The sequence below is a fragment of the Primulina tabacum genome, chromosome 16, assembly GCF_025594145.1.
Source record: "Primulina tabacum isolate GXHZ01 chromosome 16, ASM2559414v2, whole genome shotgun sequence".
Lineage (NCBI taxonomy): Eukaryota > Viridiplantae > Streptophyta > Magnoliopsida > Lamiales > Gesneriaceae > Primulina > Primulina tabacum.
This window is the reverse complement of record NC_134565.1, coordinates 461,549-478,166: the sequence shown is the minus strand read 5'-3', so window position 1 is coordinate 478,166 and position 16,618 is coordinate 461,549. Positions and strand designations below refer to the sequence as shown.

General features: G+C 35.2%; 1 protein-coding gene across 21 annotated transcripts in view; it reads right to left on the bottom strand.

Annotated features, from left to right (window-relative positions):
• Positions 1-16,618, bottom strand: part of LOC142528865 (uncharacterized) — a 31,885-nt gene that overhangs the window by 3,281 nt on the left and 11,986 nt on the right. For 8 of the 21 annotated variants that reach the window (XR_012815768.1, XR_012815769.1, XR_012815762.1 and 5 more), the window contains one exon: positions 13,311-15,329. The exons of 4 other annotated variants lie outside the window; for them this stretch is intronic. Coding sequence is in view for 3 of the 17 variants with exons in the window: in XM_075634117.1 (XP_075490232.1) it covers positions 10,252-10,294 (43 nt within the window). In the remaining 14 variants the exon portion in view is untranslated. 9 more of the 21 variants (XR_012815772.1, XR_012815765.1, XR_012815763.1 and 6 more) reach the window with 3 other exon arrangements.

The window sequence follows — 16,618 nt, the reverse complement described above, 5'->3', positions numbered from 1 at the left end:
ACCAGTTTAACTTTAACTTAAATTAGTTTTGCCTTAATTATTTGTTAACACCAAAACACAAAAGCTCTTGTTCCAACAGGTATTTATCGTTCTCAAACTCAAATCCCAACATTCTCTTCTCAATCGGGTAATGAATCTCAACTTTTTAAATTTGACATAGCTAGCTTTAGAGAATAAATGACAAAATTGTGTGTGGTTGAAATTTTTTTTTAATTATCTTTTGAAAATTGGATTGCTAAAAGTTCAAATCTTTCTATTAGACGTATCCCGTACAATTAAAAAATTAGACGTTGATTTAAAAAAATTAATTATAGAATTTTCTAGTTAAAAAATAAAGTATCTTTGTTTTGGTCATTGGCAAAGTTGTTCATATATGTGTATTACATGTTATTGGATTGATAATAATTGGAACATTCAAAAAAGATTGCTTATATATAAATGTTTTAACGAAATACACACGCCACAAAATATTTCTCAACTTATATTTTTTATTTTATAAGAATTTGATTTGACTTCTCAAGTTTATTCAAATTATTTTAATAATTCTAGTGCAAATACTTATAGTATTAATGATCTTATGTAAATCTGTAAACCATCACTGGGTGAAATTTTTATTCATATTAGGTGCACATGTCATATTTTAAATTTGTGTGTTCAAGATGGACTAAAAATTTAAGAGCACATATTCAACTAATTAGAAACACAATTTATTATTTATGGACACATCCCCAAGTTATGAAACAATGGGAAAATTTTGCAAAATATATTGTATGAGGCCTAAATGGTTTACACGACACGTTCCAACTCATTGAAATTCTACATATAAATTGTTATTATTGTCTTTTGAATATAATGATTTATTATGTATATTTTTAATCCCCAAGTTATGAATATGTTGATGAAAAATTGTTATTATTGTCTTTTTAATGATGTTAGTGACCAGGGGCGGATCCAGGATTATATGTTTGGGGTGGACACATATACAAAAACAAGAAAATATTTATTATATGTTTGCATATAAATTTCAATAATAAGAATACATTAATTAAAAAAATAAATAGAATATTTAAAAGTCATATTAGTATATTACAAAAAGATGGAAGCCAAAAGTTCCATGAAAGATATACTCAATTAAGTATCAAGTACAATTTTTTAACTAAAAAAAATTCGACGTTGTTTTAAATTTTCAAAATCTTCAATGATATCTTCTATGCTCACATTTCTAGCAATTTCTTTCTCAATATATATCATTAATGCGTCCGAGAGAAAATCATCCTCCATTTTGCTCCGAAGTCTTGTTTTCACAATATTCATCGCAGAAAATGTCCGTTCTGTAGTAACAGTGGAAACCGGAAGAGTAAGAACAAGTACGATCCTAAAAATGAGCTTGTATGACACAGACTTGTTAGTCTTCATCAACCATTGACATAACTCTGAAATGGTTGAAAGACTTTTATAGTCATACCCTTTGACGATATTATACTCGTAATGCTTCAACTGAATCTCCAATTGTTCTTTTTTATCTCTTGTAAAATCTTGTGCATAAAATTTTTCAACTAATTTACATATATCTGCAATTCTGAAAGACTCCACTGCATTTTTAGGATTTAAGACATTACTCAGAATGAGCAACTCCATAGCATCATCGCTAAAGCGCCTATTAATTTCTTGCAACTGTGAATCTATCGCACCATAAAAGAGGTCTACCCGATAATGATGCTCAATGGTGAAATTGTCTTGACAAAGACGGACTCGACCTCTTCTGTCAATATACGGAGCACTGAAATCAGGAATATCAATATTTCGAAATTCACAAAAAGACTTCACTTTTACAAGCAAATCATCCCACTTGTTATCCAATACAAGAAAAATGACATACGACAACGGTTTTTAACCGTTGTCGTAGCCCTTTTAAAATTGTTGTTACCGTCGCAAATGATATGTGCGACGTTAAGCATATATAAACCGTCGCTAATTAGCGACTGTTTATTACATGAGTTCCGTCGCTAATATTTTAGGTAAAATAAAAAAAATCTAAGAATGTAATAAATCTGTGTTGTGAATTGGTACAATCGTATAAGAGATAAAAAAATTGAAGTGTCGTTAAGTGATAAAATCGTGTAAGAGGTAAAAATTTTAAGTGTTGTGAAGTAGTAAAATCGTGTAAGAGATAAAAATTTTAAGTGTTGTGAAGTTGTAAAATCGTGTAAGTGAGAAAAATTTTAAGTGTTGTGAAGTGAAGTGGAAGAAAATGGAGCGAATTTACAGGTATTTATAGAGAGTAGTGGAAGAAAATGGAGGGAATGTTAGCCGGGATTGAATTTTTGAAATTTGCGACGGTTGTCTTTCAACCGTCGCAAATATCAGCAACGGTTAATCTAAACCGTCGCTAAGTTCAAATTAGCGACGGTTGTACATGATACTGTTGCTAACTTTAGCGACTGTTCAATTTAAATCGTCGCTAATTTCAAAATAGCGACGGTTTACATAACACTGTCACTAACACTAGCGACGGTTTTATGAAAACTGTCACTAAAAAACGTTGTGTTTTATTCTAAACACACCCTAATCGACAACGGTTTTCTAAAACTGTTGTCGATTGTCCAAAAAAACACACTAATAGACAACGGTTCATGAAACCGTTGTCATAAACGTTCAAAGACAACGGTTTTACAGAACCGTTGTTATTGACCCTAAAAACCGTTGTCTTTGACCCCCAAAAGACAACGGTTTTATAAAAACCGTTGTCTTTTGCTTAAAAAATGATCTACGGCAACGGTTTTAACTAAAACCGTTGCATTTATTATATCCTGAGACTTACTTTGTAAAGCCTGACAAAAGATATATGTGATCCCCACAATCTCTTTCATATGATGCAAGATAAATACAAAATCAAAAGAAGTCATTTCATCGTATACAGATGTAGCATCTGCATGTTGAGAAAGAAGTCCATCCTCCATAACATTAAGCAATACCGCACACGATGCACTAAACATCTTAATTAGGCCTGCTAATGATCTCAAATGAGAACTCCAACGTGTATCAACAGCTCGCTGTAAAGTACCTATCTCATTAAGTCCACGCCCTGTCTCGAGTTCATTAATAGAAATCAAATATGCAATATCATCCGCATGAGCATTCTTCAATTCATCATTGTGTTTACATGAAGAACCAACAATATTAATTATAAAAGTTAATTTATCAAAAAACTGATGAATAGATGTCACATTTTTTGATGCTGCAACTAAAGCCAGTTGTAACCGATGAGCAAAGCAATGAACATAATAAGCACTTTTACAATCTTTTACAATCAAAGCCTGTAATCCATTAAACTCGCCCCTCGTATTACTAGAACCATCATAACCTTGACCTCTAATATTTTGAACATCCAAATTGTAGTGACCAAAAACAGAATATATAGCATTCTTTAAAGTCAAAGCAGCAGTATCAGATACGTGAACAGGTCCAAAAAAACGTTCTTGAATGAATCCATTAGTATCCACAAACCACAATACTATAGACATTTGCTCTCTTTTTGACTCATCTCGGGCTTCATCAACAATTATGCAATACTTTACAACTCCATTTTGTTCACAAATTTCATTTTTCACTCTCATTGAAAGCATATGAAGTATTTGTTTCTGAATTTCATGACTTGTATACTTGGCATTCTTTGGAGCTCTCGCAATTGCCTTTGAAAGATCATCATTGTACATGGTAAGCACATCCAAGAATTCAAGAAATTTACCACGATTAGATGAACTGGATTTCTCATCATGACCTCTAAATGGAATTCCTTGAAGTGCAAGCAATCTTACCACATGTATGTGAGCTTTTAACCGAAGATGATTAGTAGCAACTCCTTGAGATATGTTGTGGTTGGTTCATCAAATCATCACATGCCGTTCAGCATTACGATGGGGTGAAGATACATTATGTTTCCCTATATGACCTAAGAAAGCACAAGCTTTTCCATTTCTAACTTTCTTCCAGTTATCAAACCCATCAACAGTGAATGCATTTTGATTTGAGCATCCTGATGGCTTGTTGAAGATAAAACATGGAAAGCAATATACCTTATCTTTAGCAGGTGAATACTCCAATTTGTTCACGAATTGCATTTTTCACTCTCATTGAAAGCACATGAAGTATTTGTTTCTGAATTTCATGACTTGTATACTTGGCATTCTTTGGAGCTCTCGCAATTGCCTTTGAAAGATCATCATTGTACATGGTTAGCACATCCAAGAATTCAAGAAATTTACCAAGATTAGACGAACTAGATTTCTCATCATGACCTCTAAATGGAATTCCTTGAAGTGCAAGCAATCTTACCACATGCATGTGAGCTTTTAACCGAAGACAATTAGTTGCAACTTGTTCGGCATTAAAATTGTCGAATCTCCTTGAGATATGTTGTGGTTCGTTCATCAAATCATCACATGCCTTTTCAGCATTACAATGGGGTGAAGATACATTATGTTTCCCTATATGACCTAAGAAAGCACAAGCTTTTCCATTTCTAACTTTCTTCCAATTATCAAACCCATCAACTGTAAATGCATTTTTATTTGAGCATCCTGATGGCTTGTTGAAGATAAAACATGGAAAGCAATATACCTTATCTTTAACGGGTGAATACTCCAACCAAGGAAATTTATCATACCAATTAGCAGACTAAAATCTTCGAGGTTGCTTAATATTTTTATTTTGTGGATATTCTCCAAGAATAGGTTGATATGCCTTTAGATTCAAATAAGTTCGACGAATCTCTTCATGTTAGTTATGATGATATTCCCAAACTTTTCGATGCAATCCTGGATCACGCTCCAAAAAACTGAAATCAATCTCCTCAATTTCTATATTTTTGAATCTTTGAGGAGAAATTTCAGATGGAAGATCATTGTTATTTGATCTTGTTGATGAAGCCAAAATAGTAGCTGTATCTAATTCATTTATTCTCTTCCTTTAAAAAAACTTATCAATTGTAACTTATTTTCCCATTTGAAGTATATGAAGCATGTGACAATGAAAAAGTCGAATTTTAGCTATTAAAATATTTCCAAGCTCATAAAATTCAAACTTGCAAGGTGTTCATATAATTCTAACATCGGTATATGTTCTCTTCCCAGTGCTTTGCTTCAGAAGAAGTCTTGGGCATTTGCTCATATAATTCTAACATCAGTCAAAAGTAATTTCTCTAACCAAAATGCTATAATATAACCAAATCATTAAGAATCACAGATAATAGTATAAAAAATCATTAGAAAAGCTTACCCATAATGTACTTCAACCATGTAATCACATTTAATTCGAGATAAAAAATTGGAGAAAGAAAAGCTTACCCATAAGATATAATGTATTGTTTTAAAATTTAAAAACCTTTTTTTCATTTAAATCTTTTACCATATAAAACATGAAGCAGAAAATTAGCAATAATTTTACCTCTCCGCTGCCCAATTCCTGAACGCCAGAAAAAATTCCAAGAAGCCTCGTCTTTCTTCCGGTGCACCTCCGAACTCGTGTCCCACAATATTTCACTCGCCAGTCGTCAATATAACAGATGTTTTGCACAATGTTAGGTTATTATTTCAAATGGGTTTCTTGATTGTGTTTGTGTTAACCAACTGTGAATGTCTTAAGTTGGTCCTTTGTAAAGGCCCGTTATTTAGGTTTTAAAAAAAATTGCAAAGAAATGTCAAAAAAAGCACTTAAGAAGAATGAAACGCAGACCACATGTGTAAACTCAAAAGTCTTTAACCATTAGACTAATTATAGTTACTTTATTTTTTTGATGGGTCAAATAATATATATACTAAATAATAAAAAATATCTTATATAGTAATAATTTTTTAAAAAAATTTCGGGGGGCCCCCGGTCCTACAGTGAATCTGCATCTGTTAATGACCAATTCTTCGGTGTTTATTATCCTACTTCACATTTGGTATTAACACATTGTTGCAACATTGCATTTATTTTTAATGAACATATTAAATCTAATGATGATGCTTTAGCTCAATGTATATATGTCATGAAAGAAAATTTGGAAAAATATTTTTTACACATTCTTGAAACATTTTCTTTACCATCTGCATTCGAGCTGGACATCATAATCCATTCGGGACTGGTATTGAGCTGCATGATATCAAGCTCTCTAGTGTTGAGCTACATGATGTCTAGCCGATAACATGTCAAGACGCAAGATGTCTAGTTGTTCGCATGTTAACCTGCAAGGTGTCTCGCTTTTTGCATGTCAAGCCGTAAGGTGTCTCACCATTTGCATGTCAAGCCGTAAGAGCTTATCACAAATCAAGCCACATGCTTGAATTTCGAATGAGGGTTGGATTTTCGTGGTCTTCACGTCTCTCCCTCCTTATTGGTAGTTTCATCAAAACTTGGGTTGGTTTGGTCTTCAAAAAATTAGGGGTACTACTTGCACATTCTTTCTTCCGATTCCCAATTAGCTTCTCATTCGCTGTGGTTACACCACTTTACCTTAACATAAGGAATGTTTTGTAGTCTCAGTACTTGGTCCTCAGTATCCAAAATTCGAATATGGATCTCCTCATATTTCAGATCCTTTTTCAAGTTTCCTTCGATTAGGAGTGGTACAGTCTGAAGAATGTGACTAGGATCTTGAATGTATTTCCTCAATTGAGATGCATGGAATCCATTGTGAATCCTTGACATATTGGGTGGTAATGCTAGTCTATATGCTAGTGTTCTCACTTTCTCTAAGATTTCAAATGGTCCAACATATCTAGAGTTCAGTTTCCCAACCTTATTAAATCGGACTAATCCCTTCATTAGGGAAACCTTTACATAAGCTTTATCAACGACATGGAATTCTATTGGTATTCTTTTCAGATCATCCCAACTTTTCTGTCGATCTTGAGCGAGTCTTTCTTTGATAATTGTTACATTGTATGATGTTGTTTGGACAAGCTCAGGTCCAGTAATGTCTTTTTCCCCTACTTCATCCCAATATAGGAGTAATCGACATTTTCTTCTGCAAGGCTTCGTATGGTGCCATTGCATTGCTGATGTAGCAACTGTTACTGTAAGAAAACTAAATTAAGGGTAAATGTTCACTCCAATTGCCATTAAAGTCTAGGGTATATATGCAGCATATCCTCAAGAGTTTGTATTGTTCTATTTGTTTTTCCATCAGTTTATGGGTGATAGGCCGTACTGACAGTGATCCTAGTTCTCATAGATTCTTCAAAGCTCTTCCAAAAACGGAATACAAACCTTGGATCTCTATCGGACATAATTCTTACAGGAACTCCAGTGTAATCACACAATATTATCCATATACATTGTAGCTAACTTATCCATATTATAGTTCATGCAGACGGGTAGGAAATGCATAAATTTTATAGTCTATATACGATTACTCATATCCCATCATGAATTTTTCTTGACTTTGGTAAGCCCACCACAAAGTCCATGGAAATGTGTTTTTATTTCCATTCCGCGATTTCGAGTGGTTGAATAAGTCATCTAGGTCATTGATGCTCGACTTTGATCTATTGACAGACTTGGAATCTAGAAACGAATTCTGATACATCCCTCTTCGTTCCACTCTACCAGAAATTTTTCTTGAGGTCTATGTACATCTTTGTACTAACAAGATGGACCGAAAATTTCAACTTGTGTGCTTTAGACATTACTTCTTGTTGAAGGCTATCGGTGTCGAATATATGGTCGTCCTTTCATCCATAGGAATCTTTTGTCATCAATCTGAAGATCTTTAGATTTCCCTTATTTTAATTGGTTATTAAGATTATTCAAAGCGGAATCTCGATCCTGATTTATCTTAACGGTTTCTTGTGGGCATGGTTGTTCAAAGAGTGAAGCTAGAATCACTTTACTCATATTCTTTCGACTCAAAGCGTCAACCACCTTGTTTTCTTTACCCGGATGGTAGCTTATCGTCAAGTTGTAATCTTTCGAGATAATGCCTCCAAATTTTCAAGGCAAAAAATATTGCAGCTAGTTCGAGGTCATGGGCAGGATATTTTTTCTTGTATGGTTTTAGTTGCCTTGAATCATAATTAATTACTCTTCCATATTGCATGAGCACACATCATAGGCCTCTTAGTGATGCATCACTGTATATCGTAAAATCTTTGTCATTTGTCGATAGTACCAATATTGATGTGGATACAAGTTTCTTTTTCAGGGTCTCGAAACTTTTCTCACATGTCAACGCCTGCCATATCATCCTTGAAAAAAGCTAGATTGATGGATAAAGGTATGTCGTTTATATAGTTTAAGGTTATCTAGGAAAGGAATTCATATTAAAATGGTTTCCTAGGGAGGAGAAGGTGGTTGGTCAACCATAGAATTAGCAAATGTCCCTTTGCGCTTGAACTAGCGATTCTACAAGAAAATAACTTCTCGAGCTGAAGAATAGTATATTAAACTCAAAGAGACTCTTGTGTTTATACTAAGATAATTATTTCGAAGTCACATAAGAATACCCTTTGATCTAGAGAATGTGTAAGATGGAGAAAGATTTGGTCTGAATAACACAACTCTAGTATATATAAATTATTTCACTGAAGAGAAAATATTTCCAGATAAAAATTGAAACTATTATGAACTTCGCCTTTATAGGTCTTCATATGCCCCCTACCTCTAGCATCACTCAAATTGAACTTAAAGTTCTTTTGTGTGAGCTTGGTGAGAGGCATGGTTATTGAGGAATATCCTTCCATGAATTTTCGATAATAACAAGCTAATCCTAAGAAACTGCAGATTTCGATCATGGTCTTTGGTCTCATCCAGTCAGAGATTGTTTCCACTTTCTTTAAATACACTGATACTCCTGCTTCTAAAATTATATCTCCCAAGAAGGTCATACTTTATAGACGGAATTTGCATTTATTGAATCTGAAGGGTGGGATGAAGATGTTCTCTGTGGTCCTTTTCACCTGATAAATATACGAGGATATAGTCGATAAACACTAGCACAAATTTGTCAAGGAATGGTTTGAACACCCTAATGCTTTATGAGCGTTTGTTAACCCAAACATGAACTCCTAGTGTCCATACTTTGTTCTAAAATTTGTCTTTGGTATGTCCTCTGTTTGAGAGAGGCTAAAGGTGATCACAGTTCTCACATTTCTCACTTCCTGTCAGAGGGGGCATGATATTTTGATCTTCTTTGCGCTGTTGTTGCCCTATCTATATCACGTTGAAGGTTTTTTCCTGGTGAAATTGGATTGGGATTTGGTTCGTTTGAGAACCCACATTTTTTATATCTTCACTCCTTTCCGGGGCCATTAGATGAGGTCTTCCATGTCTTTCTTTTTTTGGAGATTTTGACATCAGTGGCTCCCAGTTGACAAAGTGCTCCAGCTACATGGATTTGAGTTAGCATCTAAATGTCAGTGTTGTGATATGTCTGAGACATTCACACACATTTCATTGGTAGCCCGATCTATATGGCATTACTTTGGGGCTATATTGTGCGTCAGCTCCCCAAACTAGGAATTTTAATTGTTCCTCAATGCTTGGAAGAAGAACCGAGACTTGATGCCAGGGGGCCACGTGAAAGAGTTTCTATTTTTTATTGTTCTGTGATTTCTCTCGACTTACTACGAGAAAAACGCTTAAACACATTATGTAGAAAAAAACTATTGTCATAATCAATGTTAAAAATTCGCTAAAAGACAATATATAAAAACTGTTGTCTTTTCAATCAAGACAATAGTTTTATCCATTGCGAAGCCATTGTCTTTAACATGAAAAACGACGATTTTTATCCGTTGTTTTTTAGCTCACTTTTCACACTACTGTTTACGACAACAATTTTTACACATAGATAACATATAAAAACCATCATGTTTTTACTCAAAGACATCGCTTTTATAACGGATAAAAACATTATCTTTTTATATGATTTACAACAATTTAAAAACTTTGTTTTTTAAAAAAATTTAATTTTTTTTATTTTACCTATTAATTGAACTATTCTTTACAAATTTATTTTGAACATAAAATATAAAAATGTGAAAAAAATCTAAAAATAACAATTATTATTATAACCAAAAAATCTAAACAATAATTATTTTACATATCAATCAACTTTTAAACCTCTTACAATTTGCTAACTTTACATACAAACAAAATACAATAAAATCATAAACATAATAAACAATTTAGTCCTAAAACATATTCTCCTACTTCACTATTTTAAAAGATCATACTTTTTCTTTCTCAACTTGTGATCTATCAAAATTGCTACATCCGGTTTGACAGATGCGTCCAGAAGAAAAGACACCACCTGAAACCCACCAAAAAAAAACACCAAAAATAAAACTAAACATTCAAATAAATAGAGAAAGAAAATAACAGCAATGAACCGAAATAAATCACTCTAGGCTCGTTTAAATTATCATAAACCACACTAAACATCCAAAAAAATCATCATAAGTCAAACTAAGCACACCTTAGCTTCTGAAGGTGAGATCTCTTGGAAAGAAGAGAAACTTTAAAATAGAGAAGCGCAAATTCGAGATAAACAACAGATTTGTGAGACAAATATCATGTTCGGTTTTAAACTCTGGATAAATCAAATTCATTACAGTTTACATAATAAAGAACTTTCAATCGAAATAATAGCTAGAATATAACAGTGTAAAAGAATGAAGCAAAAGAAAGAGCAGAGAGACATATCTGCACAAGAGTGCAAGTTCTTGCTACGGAAGAGCTCATACACAACAATCTGAACTATACAAAAATATGAATAACTTACACCACTCTACAAATTGAACTCATTCTATTTATAATGCATGCATGCCACAACAGAATATACATACTCAACTTCGTGATTTACAAAGACACAACTGAGCCAGAGAGCAAGAGCCAAGAAGCATTCTTTATCTACCAACTGCACAAGGTATTCTTAAATTGGGATTCCACTAGGCCATCAACCCATCAGAAAAATAAAGACCGCAATGAGATTTCATAACATTGGAAATAAACGGATAATAACCAAGGCTACAAAAAAATTTATTTTTGAACTGATCAAATTAACTAAATGGAATAGTCAACACCTGTAGAAAAACGAACAATTATTGACATCATGTGCATCAATTAAAATAAATTTATCTCAATCTTGAACAATTATTGACATCATGTACATCAATGAAAAAGTAAAAATATTCAACAAACTTGAACTTAACAGTGGCAATTTCATGATTTTATATCTCCCATGGCCTGAATAAGTCATTTCCGGCGAAGAAATGGCCAGAAATGCCAGGAAGAAAATCGCGCCGAAACAGGGTCGCAAGCAAAGGTTCGGACATCTTGATATCTTGCTTAAAAATGTCGATTCAAGGCTCAAAACAAAGCCAAGGGTCACGGGTAAGCTGAATCAAGGGTCGACATGACCACCTCCGGCGGTGTACGGAGGCATCCACGACAAGATTTGGTGAGGGCTAGGGTTTGACTGGATTGGGGTTATTTATTGGGAGCAATTTAAACAAGAGAGCAGGAACAGAGAAAATTGTTCAAACTTTTATCATGTGATACCTGAGGAAGATGAATTTAGGTGGAGGCATTTTGGTGTAAGAGACTGTATAGGTTTAGGGGATTTCATAGATAGAATGGATGAGTACGAGAATGACTCAGGGGAAGAGATAGATAGCATGTGTTGCTTCAGCACCTGTTCCTGTCAGTCAGAAGCTAGAGCATGTTGAGGTTGTCAGAGACTTTCCTAGTGTCTTTCCTGAGGACGTTTCTGGCGTTACACCGAATCGAGAGGTGGAATTTTCTATTGAGTTAATGTCAGGCAGTGTGCCAATTTATTAGACACCCTATCGTCTAGCACCCGCCGAGATGAAAGAGCTAAAATGCCAAATTCAAGAGTTGTTGGACAAGGGTTTTATTCGTCCAAGTTGTTCTCCATGGGGCACACTGATATTATTTGTGAAGAAAAATGATGATATATAGTATGCGACTGCATTGATTATAGAGACTTGAACATAGTCACCATCAAGAACAAATATCCCTTGCCTAGAATCGAGGATTTATTTGACTAATTGCAAGGAGCATCGTTTTCTCAAAGATAGATCTTCGTTTGGAATATCATCAGCTGAATCACAAGGAGTCCGATGTTCATAAGACGCCTTTTAGGACTCGATATGGGCACTACGAGTTTATGGTGATGCCATTCAGGTTGACCAATGCGCCAACGATCTTCATGGATCTCATGAACCACGTATTTCAGCCGTATCTAGATCACTTTATCATAGTCTTCATAGATGATATTCTGATTTACGCGATGAGCAAATAAGAGCATGGTCAGCACTTGAGAACAGCACTACAAATACTGCGAGATAGGAAGTTATTTGCTAAATTCAGCAAGTGTGAGTTTTGGCTCAAGAGAGTGAAGTTCTTAGGCCACATCATTTCTAGAGATGGAGTTGAGGCCGATACAAGCAAAGTCGAGGTAGTTAGAGAGTGGCCAGTACCAAAGAGCGTAACCGAGATCCGTAGTTTCTTGGGTCTAGCTGGCTACTACCGGAAGTTCATTTAAGGATTCTCTTCTATTGTAGTACCCTTGATTGCCTTGACGAAGAAGAATGCGAAGTTTATTTGGGGATTCGACTGTCAAGAGAGTTTCGAGAACCTGAAGCAAGCTTTGACTTCAGCGCCAGTTCTGTCGATGTCATCAGGGCAAAGAGAGTATGTTCGCTATGCGGACGCTTCAAAGCTTGGTTTAGGCGCAGTCCTGATGCAAAATGACCGAGTGATAGCTTATGCACGAGAAGAATTACCCGACTCATGACCTCGAGCTCGCAGCAGTAGTATTTGCTCTTAAGATCTAGAGACATTAATTATATGGGGAGAAGATCAAGATTTTTACTGATCATAAAAGTTTGAAGTACTCATTCACCCAAAAAAAGTTGAAGATGAGACAACGAAGATGGTTAGAGTTGGTATAATACGACTGCGATATTAGCAACCACCTGAGCAAAGCTAATGTAGTTGCGGACGCTTTGAGTAGAAAGATAGCCGTCATCGTGCAACTGACAGTTCAAAGGACCATTACAAGCGGAGATTCAGCAAACTAGTGAAAGGTTGTCTTCGGTACATCAAGAATTTTAAACCAATTAAATTTGCAATTATCATTAACTTGTTTTAATTTTATATATTCGATGGCTTGTGGAAAGATCCAGGATTGAGAATCTGTTCACCGGCAGGTGACCTTCAGCAAGCGTCGTGACATATTCATCAGCTGCACTTTCATCATTAACAGAAGTCTATTCTAAATATTTCACAGATAGAGCGGGGTCTTATAGTCTCTGTATGTTATCTCTATCAGCTTTCATCCTCGACCTCACATTCCCACATGAGATTGAATTTGGGCAGGTGGACATGTTAGAAGGAATAAGTTGTTGCACTTTGTCATCGTTAACAAAAGCTCTAAGCTCAGCAACTGTCATTTCCTCGGCGGGTGTCAAAATCTACCCTTCTTGAGACAATCCTGGAGTATGTTCACGCAGGTGCACTTTGATAATCTCATTGAAGGCAAGTAAAACAAACATCTGCAAATAGTACACACATGCAACACCAATCACAATGTAAAAAAGTTTTTCAATGTTTGGCAAGATGGGAAGGTGGATCATTAAAGGCAAGTAAAACGAACTTCCGCAAATAGTACACAAATGCAACACCAATCACAACGTAAAATTTTCTTCCGCATTATCATTCGATGTTTACTTCCTTGCTTTCATTATCGATGACTGCAACACGAGTTCTAATGGTGAATAATCACAGTAAGAAATTGGAACCTTGCTGTTTGGTTAGCGTCGCTGGTCCTTTTAAGAATTATAATATATTTGGAAGTCCGTCTTCAAAGGCTACAAAGTTCAATTTGGTGTAAAATGTATTTGTTGTTGTTAAGTACTCCATGATTATTTCTCTTTCCGAGTTTATCTAGGATCTATTCTAGATATTTCATAGATAGAACGAGGACTTATATTCTCTATATGTTATCTCTATCAGCTTTAATCATCGACCTCACGTTCCCACATGAGATTGAATTTGGGCAGGTGGACATGTTAGAAAGAATACGTTAATGCACTTTGTCATCGTTAACAAAAGCTCTAAGCTCAGCAATTGTCATTTCCTCAACGGGTGTCAAAATTTGCCCTTCTTGAGGCAATCCTGGAGTATGTTCGTGCTGGTGCATTTTGATAATATCATTGAAGGCAAGTAAAACGAACATCCGCAAATAGTACACATATGCAACACCAATCACAATGTAAAAAGGTTTTTCAATGCTTGGCAAGATTGGAAAGCAGATCATTGAAGGCAAGTAAAACAAACTTCCGCAAATAGTACACACAAGCAACATCAATCACAATGTAAAATTTTCTTCTGCATTATCATTCGCTGTTTACTTCATTTCCTATGTTCATTATCGATGACTGCAACACGAGATCTAATAGTGAATAATTACAGTAAGAAATTGGAACCTTGGAAGGTAGTTGTTTATTTTGGGGTTGGGGCTGCTGTTTGGGTAGCGTCGCTGATCCTTTTAAAAATTATAATATAATATATTTTGAAGTCCATCTTCAAAGGCTCCAAAGTTCAATTTGGTGTAAAGTGTATTTGCTGTTGTTAAGTGCTCCATTATTATTCCTCTTTCAGAGTTTATCTGGGATCTATTCTAAATATTTCACAGATAGAGTAGGGTCTTATATTCTCTGTATGTTATCTCTATCAACTTTCATCCTCGACCTCAAGTTCCCACATGAGATTGAATTTGGGCAATAAGTTGTTCACTTTATCATCGTTAACAGAAGTTCTAAGCCAGCAGCTGTCATTTCCTCAGCGGATGTCACAATCTTATTGAGGCAATCCTGGAGTAAGTTCGCGCCGGAGCACTTTGATAATCTCATTGAAGGCAAGTAAGACGAACTTCCGCAAATAGTACACACATTCAACACCAATCAATATGGAAAAGGGTTTTTCAATGCTTGGCAAGATGGGAATGTGGATAATTGAAGGCAAGTAAAACGAACTTCCGCAAATAGTACGTACTTGCCTTCAATTATTAACCTTCGCATCTTGCCAAGAATCGAAAAACCCTTTTCTATTGTAATTGGTGTTGAATGTGTGTGATATTTCTGGAAGTTCGTCTTACTTTCCTTCAATGAGATTATCAAAGTGCACCGACACGAATATACTCCAGGATTGCCTCAAGAAGGGCAGATTGTGACTCCCGCTGAGGAAATGACCGCTACTGAGCTTATACCTTCTGTTAAAGATAACAAAGTGCAACAACTTATTCCTTCAAACATGTTAACCTGCCCAAATTCAATCTCATGTGAGAACGTGAGGTCGATGATTAAAGCTGATAGAGATAACATATAGAGAATATAAGACCCTGCTCTATCTGTGAAATATTTAGAATAGATCCCAGATAAACTCAGAAAGAGGAATAATCTTGGAGCACTTAACTACAGCAAATGCACTATACACCAAATTGAACTTTGGAGCCTTTGAAGACAGACTTCAAAATATATTATATTATAATTCTTAAAAAGACCAACGACGCTACCCAAACATCTGCACCAACCCCAAAACAAACATCTATCTTCCAAGGTTCCAATTTCTTACTGTGATTATATACCATTAGATCTCGTGTTGCAGTCATTGATAATGAACGTAAGAAAGCAGGAAGTAAACAGTGAATGATAATGCAGAAAAAAACTTTAACGTTGTGATTGGTGTTGCATGTGCGTACTATTTGCGGAAGTTCGTTTTACTTGCCTTCAATGATCCACCTTCCCATCTTGCCAAACATTGAAAAACCCTTTTACATTGTGCTTAGTGTTCATGTGTATACTATTTGCGGAAGTTCGTTTTACTTGCCTTCAATGAGAGTATCAAAGTGCAGCAGCCCGAACATACTCCAGGATTGTCTCAAGAAGGGCAGATTGTGACACCCGTACAGGAAATGACAGTTGCTGAGCTTAGAGCTTCTGCTAACGATGACAAAGTGCAACAGCTTATTCCTTGAAGCATGTCCACCAGCCCAAATTCAATTCATGTGAGAACGTGAGGTCGAGGATGAAAGATGATAGAGATAACATACAGAGAATATAAGACTCCGCTATATCTGTGAAATATTTAGAATAGATCCCAGATAAAATCAGAAAGAAGAATAATCCTGGAGCACTTAACAATAGCAAATACACTTTACACCATATTGAACTTTGGAGCCTTTGAAGACGGACTTCAAAACATATTATAATTCTTAAAAGAACCAGCGACAGCTACCCAAACAGTTGCCCCAACCCCAAAACAAACAACTACCTTCAATGGTTCCAATTTCTTACTGTGATTATTCACCATTAGATCTCATGTTGCAGTCATCGCTAATGAACGTAGGAAAAAAAGGAAGTAAACAGCGAATGATAATGCGGAAGAAAACTTTTGATAACTGTTCATTGTGAAATTTAAAGCACGAAGTACTCCTCGACGTCAGTACACGTTAAATCCTATAAATAACATAATGAATTATTCAAATAAAATTTCATGTTAAACAACATTTAATGCTAAAAAAACAAAGGAGGCAGAAAAAATGAAGCAG